At 35.6% G+C, this 15103-nt stretch overlaps 3 protein-coding genes across 4 annotated transcripts; 1 reads left to right on the top strand and 2 right to left on the bottom strand.

The window, feature by feature from the left end:
• Nucleotides 1–75: 75 nt before the first annotated feature.
• LOC149673995 (uncharacterized) lies at nucleotides 76–5751 on the bottom strand. Of its 2 annotated transcripts, none has more exons than XM_089839819.1 (5): nucleotides 5350–5751; nucleotides 5195–5280; nucleotides 4980–5069; nucleotides 708–4919; nucleotides 76–640 (listed from the first exon to the last, which is right to left on the bottom strand). In XM_089839819.1, the coding sequence occupies exons 3-5, from the start codon at nucleotides 4984–4986 to the stop codon at nucleotides 132–134; spliced, it is 4728 nt and encodes a 1575-aa protein (XP_089695945.1). In that variant the 5' UTR covers nucleotides 4987–5069; nucleotides 5195–5280; nucleotides 5350–5751; the 3' UTR covers nucleotides 76–131. The 2 variants fall into 2 exon arrangements, with proteins under 2 accessions (XP_089695945.1, XP_089695946.1); XM_089839820.1 differs by having other exon boundaries at nucleotides 5248–5280.
• Nucleotides 5752–6047: 296 nt separating this feature from the next.
• LOC149673994 (vesicle transport protein GOT1B) lies at nucleotides 6048–8458 on the bottom strand. The gene is made up of 5 exons (XM_089839845.1): nucleotides 8318–8458; nucleotides 7890–7981; nucleotides 7646–7824; nucleotides 7192–7273; nucleotides 6048–6257 (listed from the first exon to the last, which is right to left on the bottom strand). Exons 1-5 carry the CDS (start codon nucleotides 8340–8342, stop codon nucleotides 6213–6215), a joined length of 423 nt encoding a protein of 140 aa, XP_089695971.1. The 5' UTR covers nucleotides 8343–8458; the 3' UTR covers nucleotides 6048–6212.
• Nucleotides 8459–8473: 15 nt separating this feature from the next.
• On the top strand, nucleotides 8474–12126 carry spn-A (RAD51 recombinase homolog spn-A). The gene is made up of 10 exons (XM_089839840.1): nucleotides 8474–8612; nucleotides 8675–8764; nucleotides 8861–9114; nucleotides 9332–9469; nucleotides 9595–9804; nucleotides 10408–10502; nucleotides 10585–10698; nucleotides 10767–10896; nucleotides 11648–11769; nucleotides 11899–12126. The coding sequence occupies exons 3-10, from the start codon at nucleotides 9028–9030 to the stop codon at nucleotides 12020–12022; spliced, it is 1020 nt and encodes a 339-aa protein (XP_089695966.1). The 5' UTR covers nucleotides 8474–8612; nucleotides 8675–8764; nucleotides 8861–9027; the 3' UTR covers nucleotides 12023–12126.
• The last annotated feature ends 2977 nt before the right edge of the window (nucleotides 12127–15103 follow it).

Genomic DNA, 15103 nt, shown 5'->3' with positions numbered 1-15103 from the left:
GAGCGAAAACATAACATCATAAAATACTAAAGCAATTATGACATAAGAATTAAGTAGAAGGGAACGAGACAAAGATACGTATATAACGAGATAATTTATTTGAAATCAACAATTAATTGTAATTCATTCAATTAATCGGTTACATTTTCGACACTCTCATGCCTACGCAGCAATTCCACAACATCATTATGTTTGAAAAACTCTGCCCTATCTAATGGTGTCTCATCGTGGCTATTCTTTAAGGCGTGTTTGGCACCGCGTTCTAGTAACAATTTCACGACATTAATGTGTCCCTCTTGAGCGGCAATGTGCATTGATGTGTCACTATGACATAGAGGAGGATCGTTGCCAGTGATGGCGTCAAAATCGGCACCATTATCCAATAGCAAACGAACAATCTCCAAATGATTTTTATCGCAAGCGTAATGCAAGGGTATAAATTCCATGTCGTTTAAGGTGTTGACGACAGCTCGATTTTCAATTAATAATTCGGCAATTTCGAGGTGCCCGTAGAATGAAACAAGATGCAACGGAGTCCACTTTTCGTATGTTTCGCAGTTAACGTCTGCACCGGCATTAATTAAGAGTTGTACGATTTCAGTGTGGTTGTTTTGCGAGGCGAGGTGTATTGAAGTCCAGCCTAGTTAAAAATAACGTATAATTATTTAAAGTAAATAAGGGAAACCTCTATTTATTTTTTAACCTACCTATATCAGTACGCGCGTCAACTTTGGCACCTTTTAAAAGTAAAAGCTCAACAAGCTGCGTATGACCCCTCAAAGACGCTATTAACAACGGACTCCATTCGTTAAGACTGCGTGCGTTGATGTCACTTCCAGCATCCAGTAGTATTTTGACGATTTCAGTATAACCAAACTGACAAGCCAAGTACAAAGGGGAATAACCTCCCTCGGGGCAAACATTGACATCAGCTCCGTGACGTACCAATAACTTAACTGTGTCAAAGTCTCCGATCCAAACAGCAACGTACAATGCGGTTTTACCACGCCTATCCTGATGCTGAACCACTGACAGTAACAAATTTTGTTCGTCTTCGGGCTCGCTTTGTTCGTACGTAGATAAAATATTCATTAAACTGATAAAAATATGAAGTTGCTTTTCGCGTAATAATACGTGTAATACGGTTTCTTGCGCAGTGTTACAGCACACTGCCTGCTTTTGGGACCAATTCGTATCTAAGAATTCGACGTAACTTCGCAAAATGTTAGCGGTTTCCTCGGAGTTTTTGTCATTTCGAATTAGCACATCGAGGAAGGTTCGAATTACTGCAAATTCCGTTTTTAACATAACTTCTCGAGTTAAAATGGACATTTTCGCTCTGGCGGCATCGGTCCTGTTTCTGTTTATAGCTAGATGTAGTAGGTAATCCACTAAGAAGTATTCGGCGAAGGTTCTATGAATAAACGTCGTATTTTCTCCTATTTTATAAACTAATCCCACTTTTAAAAGTGAAATCTCAACTAGACCTTCATCGTCCTCAAGTTCGGGGTAGTTCAATTCTTCGAATACGTTTTTAGACAGTAAAAGTTGAAGAGCGTATTGTCTGTGTTTGTTAAGTATGCCAGTTTTCATGTATTTTTTCTCAAATTCCGTGGGTATGTTACCGTATGAATTGCGACACTTTTCACTATCGTAAATCTCTATTTTACCTTCGATGAAATCTTTGTATAAATCCATTAACGATACGTTGTGAATAATTTCAAATTGTCCGTTTGATATTTTACGGAGCATATATGAAGCCAATAATCTGCACTGTAACGGGACACCCATAAGTTGCCTTTCGTTATCGTTTATTGAGTTGGATAAATTGTCGATTGATTTTAAGGCGTATTCTTTCAAGTTTCCAATTGTTTCCGGCACTGTCATATTCAGGGTATTCATATGTTTTTTCAAAAAGTTAACTATGAAATTTTCTTGATCTTCTTTCGAAAATGGTACCATACTATGGGCCCAAGTACTCAGACAATTTTCCAATTGTTCCTTAGTATGTGGCCTCGTTGATATGATAATTTTCTCAACACGTGTTGTAATCAACGCCCTCAGCATTGTTAGAATGGCGCATTCGTAACTCGGGCTAATTTCATCGAATCCGTCGAAAATTAGTACCAACCCCCCGTAATTAGTTAAAGAATTTTCGAAACACTTTTCTTCGAAGGGAGTTTTCAAAGTAGTGTTTTCGCTGCATGGTAAGATGTATTTTAGCATAAAAGTCGATAACTTCGCGTGATTTTCGAAAGATATTTCTTTAATGTTTGCCTTTCCTAAAGCTTTTGTGCAGGCGTTTAAATTTATCTTAATAACCCAATAGTTAGAATATTTAGACTTGAGTTTTTGTCCCAATACGGAAAGCACGGTTGTTTTTCCCATACCGGGAGTGTCCGAAATTATCAAAGATTTGTCAAATCTATCTAACAAGCTATCTTCGGAACAGCGAAAACTCGATTTTTCATCCACGTACTGACGTAAATAATCCAGTCTACCACGTGACTTGTACCAAATTAACTTTGAATTTGACTTAGACTTCAACCAATGAATGTTTCTGTTTGGATTTTCTTCGCATAAACATTGGAAATCGTCGGAATTCGTTATTTGAACAGCGTTTTCTTGATTTCCGAAACGCTGATCGTTTATAGCTATTAATTCATCAGAGCTTATATTAAGTAAAAGTTTTTCATCAAGAACTACTTTTAATTCGAACTCTCGTGAAATATAATAATCTATGACGTCATCCAAACTCTCCAACTCTTTTCCAGCAGTTATGACTTCATTTCTAATCAATTTAACCAAAGTTATTGGATCAAGAACTTCAAATTGACTTAAGTCCGCCGCGCGAAAAAAATGTTCCAAACTTAATTTTTCTTTTCCTTGAAATTCTATTAGGTTCTTCTTGATTATCTCTTTTTGAGCTTCATTGGTCAACTCGCCCCACATGATTCCGTCGTGTTTTATCACGTAGTTTAAATTTAAATCGTGGTTATTTCCATCTGTTATTATAACTAATTTGATATTAGATTTAAGCGTAATTTCGTCTCGCAAATCTTGTATAAATTTCACGCGTTCAGGATTCGAGCGCAATTCGCCAGCGCATTCGATTAATATTGTCGTTTCGGGCAGTTTTTCGTGTTTTATAAATTCCTTCAAATTGAAAAAAATTTCCGTTGTTAATATATTTTGCAATTCAAATGCAAAAATTAATGAACTTCGCGGTGAGTTTGGAACTGTTGCCAAAGCCTTCGCCATAGCAATATCGGTTCCATACAAAGCTTGAATGTGACACACTTGGTCAGCTTTACTTTCGAAAAAGTTCATCAAAGCAACCCAAGAAACTTTCGAATCTTCATCCATTAATTTAGTTAAATCCTTTATTTGACTTCGGTATTTATCGTCGATGTTTTCGTAAATTTGTTTCCTAACTTCAAAATCGGTTAAGGCATCTTCGGCTTGCTTACTCAAATCAGGGTAAAGTCTAAGTAAGGCTTTTACGTATGGCACGAGTTGACGGATATCCGAATTAGCCTCGCAGGTAACGATGCCACCTTGAAGACGTAATGTTTGCAATTTACTCATTATCTTGGTTTGATATTCATCCGAAATTTTATTCTTGTCAAAAATTTTATTCGGAATTATTTTCAATTGTTGAAAACGCTGCAAAAACTTCAATTCCAAATCGGTGAAAACGCTGTTGAGGCATTCATTTTTCCCAACGGGTTTCGTCTGATAGTGAACTAGTATTACTTTTCGTTCTTCCGAATTAGTTACATCGGTTAATGTTAAATTTATCGTCATATCGTCGGCTTTTGGGTCAAATTTATTGATTTTTTTGGCCCAATCGAAAAAACTGGCGTATTCTTTACCCAAATGTAACTTCGGAATTTTCCAAAATGTGCAACAATTCCACAAATCCACATCAATTTTGGGCCAATCAACTACTTCCTTCATTTCAACCGATGATGGATTTTCCAATGTTTCCAAAATTCCTTCAGTGCCGTGAGAACATAATGTGTAACTAACGTAATCCTCAGTTTTAATTTCCGGAAAAATTCGGTATAATTTTCCAACATGCAAATTGCAACAGTTAACGAAATTCGGTGATGAGAGGTAGGTTGTGATGTCCAGACGATCTACTTCGGTTGTTTTCCCAGTATATCGCACGTCAAAATCTTTGGCCATTTGCAGCAACATATCTCTGCAACCTGGACTATCAAAAACTTCTGTGTGTGCGTGGTAACCTTGGTAAATGGCGTCTATATCAACGTCGTTGCGAATTTTGAAGAAAACTCTATCTTGCAACTTTAAGTACTTGAGGGAAAACGTCGTTACTTGGGCTAACCAACCGCCTAAGGAATGTCCCGTGAAATAAATTTGGAATTTAACGTTGTAATCCTTCTCAACTGAACAGATAGCTTCGTAAAGTTTGTGCGAAAATGTGCAAGCGGCGTTCATCTGTTTAACATATTTATTCGCAATGATTCCTCTTAAATCAGCTCTCAGCGCGTCCAAGTTCTTTATATCAGTTCCTCTATGGGCTATAACAATTCTGCGTCGCGCTGGATGCCAAAATGCAGCGCCGAAATAGCCCCATGTCATATTCAAGAACGCCTTACTTTTGGCGGTTGTAAGAAGTTTCCAACCATGAGGTAGTTGCAAACGTTCCTCGAATTCCGCTTCAGTCTCCTTATTTTTCTTGCCATTGTAAGCCTTTGTAGCGAATTGCGCGAGTATGTAAGGTTCCGGAAAAGCAATTACACTATCGAGCTGTATTTCTTTAGTCCTTGTTTCTTTTCTCGTTCGGGATTTAAGATATGCAAGAAAATCATCTTTGCTAAAACTTAAACTTTTGTCAAAAGTTAATTTCCCATTGTATGGTGGTATTATATCTCCAGAATATACATCTGACGCTGGTAATTAAAATAAATTAAATACTAAATTAATTCAAAATAAAATTTAATAAATCCTACCTGCCATAATGGAATTATTTATAGGTTTACGCAGAAACACGAAAAGCAGTCATCCAGCCAGCCAGAATGAGTTTAAGTAATACTTTAACGCTACCAAAAATAAAAAAATCGGTAAAACTAAAAATTGATTTTTCTATACATAGTTATCAGACAAGCCAAGTAGCCTGCCCCTCCTTTTGTAAATGGTATGAATCCTCCTAGTCTGAATACTTAACTATTATATATTTCAAAATATATTGAAACGGAGCCTCCGATTGAAATCACTCACTTCACGTGGCAGTGTTGAATTAAAATTGTATATCTATTGGTTGAAGACGACTTATCATTATATTAAATATTTAAAAATATAAAACTTTAAGACAGTATATACTTAAGCCTTTTCACAAACTATAGGCACAGATGAAATAAACGCGTACATTCATTTATCAATTTCAATTGCCTTTACAGGGTTATTACTTATTAGGCGCGATAGCTTCACTATCTCTCCAGTTTAGTTACAGAATCTTGAACTCGCGTAAGGAATAACGGAGCGCCTCTATTACGGTCGTATTACGCAATATTTCTGACTAGTTTCCTCCATGGAATGGCTGCACCCAACGCCTTGCAGTAGGATAAAGTTTATCTTAGTTCCTCTCACTGAATGCGAGCGAAATTCGAAGAGATTTTATTGAGCGAGAACGCGAGCTTCATTATAGTGAAATTTCGTAAATTATTATTAAAGTTCAGCGCGAGAAAAATCACCCTTGCTTTTCAATTTTTATAAATTCAAATGAAATTTAAACTTAACGAAATTAACTTATAAATGTCTTTAATTCTGTAATATGTTAATTTTTGAATATTTCATACTAGTTTGGCCCGGACTGGAAACCGGGAAGAGTTTCCCGTCTATGTAGACTTTAAACACTATAAAAGTCTTTGGACCCCCGTTCTGAAACATCTGCACGTTTTATTTTTAAACTAACCCCAGGCTTTTTTACAACTTTCACCAACCTTGAGAAGTCCTTCTAACGAACCACTTTCTGAAATATACTGTTTATAAGACGGTGTTAGCCAAACATTATATATGGATAAATTACAAACATTTTATTATTTTAAGGAGATTTACATAAACAAGAATATTCTTAAAATAATGTTGCTTCTAGTCAATTTTAATAACATTTGAAAATAACAGTCCAAATAATTGATTAAATTGAAATTTATATAAATAATGGGTGTTTGGGCAATGTATGAAGTTTATACCATGGAACGACTTGAATCTCCAGCTATTCGATCAATGAACTATATAAAGAAACGCATAATGCAATATGAATGTTTTGCTAAAATCGCAAGCGCAGTTAGGCTTACTTAATGGTCATTTTAAATAAAAAAATCTTAACCTCGTATATAACCCAACCTAAAACCCTCACGGGCCCCGGTTCATCAATTCTACACGCGCCCGCCCGGAGGGCCCATTTGAACAAGATGCCCCGGGCAACATAATACTTTTTTGGCGAAATTAATTACCCAAATGATGAAACGATTAAATCAGAAAAACAAACACCAAATTTGCACTAAGATCAGAATAAGCAGTTAATTCCCCAACCTGTTTAATTCAAGTGCCTGTATAGGTTAAGTAACAACTCTTTCCAATGACTTATACTAAACATATACGTCTTGAAGTAGTAAATAAAATTGAAAACATTGTTTACAAAGTATTTACACAAGATAGAGAACTCATCCAACAAAATATTCTATAACTTACCAGGAACACTTCTCGAGAAATACTTAAAATAAATTTGAAATAGGAATAACCCATTAAGCTAAACACGAATGATTGTTAAAACTATATCAATCCAAGGCCCACACTCGTATACCAATAAACCATATCGGAAATAACATACAGAGAAACCAAGACACAGGGGCCAGGCCAACATTGGAGTTAAAGGGTGGGAAATTAGGGGGTGGCGCGCAAGTTGGGATTAACGCCTTACATAATACTTTGTAGATGCCCTTTCTATTAAGGAACTTTATTATGTGGGAATGTGCGGGTCTGATTGGCTAAGTGGGAACCAAATGTTTAGTATGGAAGATTTTCGCCCCCTTCAGTGAAAATAAGTCAATAGAATACTTTGAGCAGATTCTTTTGTTATTCATTATAAATTTTTCTTTTAAAAACATACAAATTTTCGCGGGGCCTTAGAAGATATATCTTCGGCAAATAATATCAAGTTACCTTGCCAATCACAGGGAGATTTAGAACAGTTCCTATGACTGGAATTCTCCTAATGAAATTCACCACAACAGGAAAGAAGCCGCTTGAAAGAAATTAAAAAGAATAATTATTACAGAACTGTTCCTTAATCCTCTGTGTTTAGTTTCTAATGAGCTCATCATTTTATTGCCATGACTACTAAACAATTAAATTAATAGAAATTCTTCAATTTGAATGTTTAAAGGGAGAGTGACTTGTTTGGAAGTGTAGTGGCGCCATCTGTTGGCTACTTAGTATTTAACTTCAAAGCGCCATCTGTTGGCTACTTAGTATTTTACTTTAAAGCGCCATCTGTTGGCTACTTAGTATTTTACTTTAAAGCGCCATCTGTTGGCTACTGAGCATTTTACTTTAAAGCGCCATCTGTTGGCTACTTCAAAAAAATATTGGTTAGTTCAATTAATGATAAAATTACCTAAATAGTAAAATAAATCCGTATGTTTCAATGCAAATTCCTACAAAAGGCCATCCAAAAAGAACTATGGTTATACCACCAAAGAAAAAAGCGGATCCTTTTAGTTTGTGTCTTTGAAAGAAGAAACGGAATGTTCTTTCGAGTCCAATAACAAATGCAAGACCGCATAAAAAAAGTATCTAGAGAATTATTTTTGTTAATCCTTAAACTTATAAAAAAATTGGGTTCATATTAATGAACTTACATTTCCAATAGCTATTAGTCCTTTGTCAAAGAAAAACAACACACCAAGAAATATGAATGAAACACCGAATCCTGTCAATCCAATACCAATTTCTGAAAAACAAATATTATATTGCTCATGATATTTATCAAATTATGAGTGATCTCAAAGAGGGTAAATGGAATATGCCAACTATATGATCCCTTCTTCAACCACACAATCAGTGTTTTTATGTATGGGTGATGGTCAGGGGTCATGGACCACCATTCTTGACCCTCTCAAACACATAATACAAAAAAAAACAATGAGGTGGACAGCAGTTAATAAAATCTACCCACAATATCAACTTAATATCATATAATTCTCAAAACATGCAAAGCCTGCAGAGAGCAATATTGTTAAGAAAAGGCCAAGCGCTTCTTGCGCTAATTCCTCATAAAAACACATACTTTGAAAGTCTGTTACGTCAAACATTGTAGAGTTTTAAGTGAGAATTCTTGGAAAAACTACCAAAATTAAATTGATTTAAATACAAGTACATGTTATAAATACTTCATCCTAAAGACACGTTTGTTCATGGTTCTTATATGACTTTTCTATATCCACGTAATCGTCTGCTGCTTCAATTCTTTAAGAGCCAGGGCTGTAAATAATCCAGACTTGCCAAGACCCGAGACTCCCGCGGACTCCCGAGTCAGTGAGTAACCCGAGCGATTCTTCTCGGAGCTCCCCATCTGTCAAATGGTATGTCATTATGCAAATTCTTCTTCTAGATAGAACTCAAATATATAAATTTACGTGTTTAGGAGATGAAAAACAAAAATATAAAATAATTTAAAACAATCTGTTTTAGAAATCTTATTTTCTTATATCCGTCCCTGCTCTAGAGATTGCGTGTAGGTTTCTTATTTCATTTTATACTTGGAGTACTTTCAAAGGATTTGCAATTTAATATGGCTTTGAAGTACATTAAATTTAAGTTTCTTTTCCAGTATATTACTCCATGGTGGCGGAAAACTAGTAGCCAATGGAAATCGACGTTAACTAACTTTTATTGACCCATTGCGAGGAAAGTTGCCAGTTTTGAATTAGAATTTTGGTAGCGGGATTGAACTTGTCAATGATTTAAACTGAGAAAATCTGTATTTTAATATACGAAATGTCGGCCCTTGCTGAAATTAACCAAAATGATAATGGTTTAGAAGTGGAAGAAGATTTTGGACCTCAAAAGATAAGAATTCTAGAAGTAGGCAAATTTTATTATTAAACAAAGCTTTTGGTATGATTGCTTTCGCTGTCTTCGGGAAGAACGGGTGTTGTGATACTTGAGTTGATCGAAGCCGAGCTCCTATTTTTTCTACTCGACTTTAAAATGTTTCTCGTGAACATCAATAATAAAATCACCCATTATAAACATTTCTGGCAAGATATTTAATTTTTCAAATCATCATTATTTGATACAGGGAAATGGAATCACCAGCGGTGATATTAAGAAACTGGAAGAAGCTGGATTTTACACAGTTGAAGCTGTTGCCTACGCACCAAAAAAGCAGCTGCTTCAAATTAAGGGGATAAGCGAAGCCAAAGCTGATAAAATTATAGTGAGTTCCCATAAGTAATTCAAATTTCAGACTGATCAGCTAGCTCCGTGACAGGGATTTAAAGAATCACGCATTTTGATTGTCATTGTGGTTTTGAAGTTTTATCTACATATTTATTTATTTAGAACGAAGCTTCTAAACTCGTGCCACTTGGCTTCACAACGGCCACGGAATTTCATCAAAAAAGATCGGAAATAATTCAAATCACCACTGGTTCCAAAGAGTTAGACAAATTATTAGGTGGTGGGATTGAAACTGGTTCTATAACAGAAATTTTTGGTGAATTTCGAACTGGAAAATCACAAATTTGCCATACATTGGCTGTCACGTGTCAGGTACAACTATTTCTTTCTTTCTTTCTTTATTGAAAGTGGCTGTTGAGTTTGCGCAAATCTAACATAATGCAAAAAATATTATGGCTACAGAAAATAGACATAAATAGTTCGTAAAATTGAAATAGCTGCCAATCATCCCAAAGTTTTCTTTTTTGCTCAAATGATAATACATATAAGATTATGGCAAATATTTGACTGTTTTAGTTCTATTAGAAGATAAGTAATACATGGATTAACTAACGCTAGGGATAGTTCGTTCCCCCAAAAAGATAACGCATGCATGTTCCAAACGCCCCCTAGCAGCAGCTACTATCCCTAACTGGAAGTTATAAGAAAATTGGACCAAATATCACGTGCTCTATGACGTCAAAATTGAAATACTGCCAAAATTGGGCAAAAACGATTTATTTTGCCGAGAGATGGCGCTATATCTACATCCGTTTTGGTCCAATAAATTGGGGGAATGAAGAGGGGAATCATGGAATAATTCGGAACATGTAGTTGGCGATAGAATTACATGGGAAACCCAGTTAGTGAACAATCCCTAGCGTTAGTTAATCCATGAGTAATAAGTGATTATGCGCAATATTGAATTTATCCTAGTTACCGATTGATCATAATGGAGGGGAAGGAAAATGTCTATTTATTGACACAGAAGGCACATTTCGACCTGAAAGGTTGCTTTCTGTTGCAGAGAGGTTTGTTGGTTTGTCTAACGAATATTATAATATTAAATGTATTTATGACGTCTTTAATTAACGTGGTTCATTTGAAATTAAGGTACGGGCTTTCCGGAAGTGACGTCCTTGATAATGTCGCCTACGCTAGAGCTTATAACACGGATCACCAATCGCAACTACTCATTCAAGCTTCAGCTATGATGTCAGAGTCAAGGTAAATATAAAGCGCGGGTCACGAAGAGCTTCTTTATCGCGAGAATAATGTTTTTCGCCATTATTAAGGTATGCCTTGATAGTGGTTGATAGTGCAATGGCCTTGTATAGAACAGACTATTCTGGTCGAGGTGAATTATCCGCTCGTCAAATGCATTTAGCAAGATTTCTACGAATGCTTCTTAGACTGGCTGATGAGGTTTGTAATGCTAATTGATTTTAGCGTAAAAGTTCAGGCAGGGTGAGATGAAAAAGATTGCGGGGGAACTGTTACAAGATGAGTTCTAGGGTAGGGTGACGCGAGAAATCCACCACCTTATTCTCGATGCGTGTGCCGAGGCTTATCGCGCGATTTTTAACTGACAAATCGGGGTCAAAATGACGCGTCGTCTGCTTCTGAGCCAGTGGTGTGCGAGTCTCGTTTTTTCGGTTTCGAGCCGAGTCCGAGTATCGGAATTAATTTCTTATCGAGTATCGAGCCGAGTCTCAAAAATACTTTCGAGTATCGAGTATTTAGATAGGTCAAATTTTGTTTGTTCTTTCGAGTAATTATCGAGTCTCAAATATTTACTTGTCGAGTAGCAATTTTGTAAATTTCTTGAAAATAACGAAGATGTTCAATTATCTAATATCTAACTAGTTCAAAAAGATTGTTAGTGTTCAATTAAACATTGAACAGGTGATTTTCAAAATAAATGCTCATGAACTCATCCATCGTCTGCTATAGTTGTAAGCCTCGGACTCGAGTATTTGTCTGAGTATTTAAAATGTTAAAAAGCTACTCGAATCTGTCTCGAGTATCTCAATGTGTTGTTATCGAGTATCGAGTCGAGTACTCCGCTCGATACTCGAACCGAGTACTCGAACTTAACGAGTACTCGCACACCCCTGTTCTGAGCATCATTTTTTGACCCATATTTAATTGTCAGTGACATTTACGTTGATTTTAGTTTGGAGTTGCGGTAGTTATAACAAATCAAGTGGTCGCTCAAGTAGATGGCGCTTCAATGTTTGCCGCTGACCCCAAAAAACCAATTGGAGGAAATATTATGGCTCATTCTTCAACTACAAGGTTAGTTAATGTATAAATGCTCCTCGTTTCAAAGCGGGAAATGAAATACCCTATTAGAACTGATGTAGTAAAAATCTGACATTGCAGTTATTAAGAGTCGCGATGCTTTCCTATTATATTTCCGTTTAGGTTATCTTTAAGAAAAGGTCGTGGTGAAATGAGAATATGCAAGATCTACGATTCTCCGTGTTTACCGGAAGCGGAAGCCATGTTTGCGATTAATGCAGACGGAATTGGGGATGCGAAGGAATGAAATGTTTTTTTTTTAATGGTACAATAGAGATTGAATGTCATATTTTTTATAAATCTGAATAATATTCTTCATCCAGAAATAAATATTTGTTGTTTTCCTTTGTACGTTGACGTCATAAATCAGAATCATTTGTTAAAAAAAAGGGGGTGCGAGATTTTATTTTAACCAATAGAAGCGAAAAGTCGGCTCATAAAACCTTTTTCTTCATAAAAAGTTGAGTTTCTAAATGTCAACGATGTAGTGGGCCCAAAGACTATTTAGTGTTTACATAGACAGGAAACTCTTCCCGGTTTCCACTCCCATAAATTACCAGTGCACCGCCCGGTAGCTTAGCTAGTTATTCATAAAATATACACTGTAAAGGGACTGTAAAGAAGGCATCGGCGGGTGGGTAAAAATTATTTGAAATACGTCAGAGGCACGTGACCAAGGAGACGCGTGGTTCAAAGAAGCTTAGTTCGTTTTATTTCGAAAACCACCACTTCATGGAATTGGCGCTGCAATCTCGCGAAAAACAAGGACTAGATGTCCAGTTCCACTCCATGAGGAGTCTTTGTATCTTGGCATCACGTGATGTCTGTGACGTATTTCAAATAATTTTTACCCACCCGTCGATGCCTTCTTTGCAGTCCCTTTAAGCATTTCTTTGAAATTTTAACAAATTTAATGCACATAACACATGGTCAATAAATGCACATCGGCGCGCCTTTAAGATTTTTGGCGTCGTTTGAAGTTTTTTCCTGGTCTACAGAGGATTTTCACTCTTTTTCCCTGTCCCTGTAGTATACCCCTAAATCCCAAATGTTAAACGCCTTATTTTGGGCCCGACAGCAGCGCCTTCTAGCGGAATGAGTTTCAAATAACGTCATATACGCATTTTAAGTTTAGGGCGTTTAATACTTTAATTATTAATGCGAGAACATTAGTCATCATTTCAGGTTTGTTTCTACAGTAAGTCATTTATTTCTAGCTGTCGAATAATAATAATAATAATTAAAGCTTTATTGGATATCCCTGTTCAGTCGAAACTGGTTTACAAAGGGGTCCGTTAGTTAAATTAATTGTTAAACATTAAAAATATGCTGTTTTACATCTCTCTTAAACTCATTAATGTTAGCTATATTTTTTATATCACATGGTAAGTTATTCCAAGATTGGATTCCCCTGTTTTTTAAACTTTTCAAGTTGGTTGTCGTTAATTTTGATGGCAGAACAAAGGTTTTAAGATTTATGCGGGTATTATAGTTATGATCGACTAAATGAAACATATCAAGGATATACTTTGGCATTTGATTATTATAGATTTTATACATTAGTACTAATAGCTGATATTCATATTCTTGAGATAGGGTCATCCAATTTAGGTTTTTAAGAGCCTCTGTGGCAGATGATCTCTTATTTCGGAGTAATATTAATTTGGCACATTTATTATGTATAATTTGAAGTCTATGTAAGTATTTTTTGGGGCCAATATTGTAAAATAAATTACCGTAATTAAAGATGGGTTGGATCATAGATTTATGTAGCGTAATTTTACTTTGAATGTTCAAACATTTATAAAGTGGATGGACGAGCCAGAGTCTCTTATTTACCTTATTTAGTACATATTCAATGTGATCAATAAAATCTAACTTTTCATCTATGATGGTTCCGATATATTTATATGATTTTACCCGTGATATATCTAGGGACCCAAGTTTGATTATGTCTTGCGTTGTACCTCTTAATTTTTTAGGTTCAATAATCATAAAAACAGTTTTAGATTCATTAAAAATAAGGCCTCGTGAGGCTAACATTTTCTTTAGAGTTATTACGTCCGATTCTAATTCAGTGATCAATTTAGAAGCGTCATCTGATACAGAGAGAAGGGCATCGTCATCCGCGTATTCAAAAGACTTTGAAAATTTTAAGCATTTATGATTATGTCTCGTATATATGTTAAATAATAGTGGCCCCAAGATACTACCTTGAGGAACACCTGTAGATACAGTCATTGATTGAGATTTTGTATTACCAATTATTACGGATTGTGTTCTTTGACTAAGATAAGACGTGAACCATTTAAGGGTGCCCGTATCTGCCCCGCATGATCTAAGTTCATTAAGCAATATTTCATGATTTACGCAATCAAAGGCCTTAGACAAGTCAACAAAGACAATTCCAACATACCACTCTTTTTCTATACTTTGTATTATAGTCTCAAAAAGGTTCATGACACACGTGGTCGTCGAGTGACCTGGTACGAAGCCAGCCTGCATTTCATATAATAAATTATTATCGATAACATGTGCCAGCAATTGGTCGTATACGATCTTTTCAAGGATCTTTGAAAGAATTGGCAGGACTGAAACGCCCCTATAGTTATTAGGTTCCGTTGGGTCACCTTTTTTATATAAAGGGACTACTTTGGCATCTTTCCATTGATTTGGAAAGGTGTGACTGTTTATGGATAAGTTAATTAGCTTAGTTAAGAATGGCGTAATTACTATAGCTAGACCCCTTATCAGGTCACTCGACAATCCGTCTGACCCTGTTGCTTTCGAAGACTTTAAATTCTTTAAATAAGTAAAAATCATGCTTTCTGATACTTCTACTAATTTTAAATTACATACATCATTCAATTCGATTGTTAACTGTGGATTAATTATACATGGATTTTTCGTGAAATGCCTGTTTAGGTTATTTGCTATCTCAAATTGAGTTGTATATTCTATTCCATTATTACGTATCATGACAATAGATTTAGATTTGGCTTTCATGAAGGGCTTTACCAATTTCCATAAGTTAGCCCCACCCTTTAATTTTTTATGAAAATAATCTTTTTTACTTTTTTGAACCAAGTTACTCGTCAAATTACGTAATTTTTTATATTTATCAATAAATAATGGTTGTTTAAAAGATTTCTTTTTGGCCATATCCCTAAGGTGCATAACATGTTTTATCTCATTGGAAAGCCAAGGTGGGCTATTTATAAATTTGCGTTTTGATAGTAGTGGGGCATACTTGTCAAGTGTGCTTTTTATAGTATTTTGTAAAGAAGAGACACCATCATCTATGTTTTCTAATCCTAAGTGATCGAGG

The sequence above is a fragment of the Phalangium opilio genome, unplaced genomic scaffold (genome assembly GCF_054372755.1).
Source record: "Phalangium opilio isolate 3A_F unplaced genomic scaffold, DU_Popi_V2 ptg000048l_1, whole genome shotgun sequence".
In the NCBI taxonomy this organism is placed as follows: domain Eukaryota; kingdom Metazoa; phylum Arthropoda; class Arachnida; order Opiliones; family Phalangiidae; genus Phalangium; species Phalangium opilio.
The sequence above is the reverse complement of the archived record's forward strand: the minus strand, read 5'-3'. Positions and strand labels throughout refer to the sequence as shown.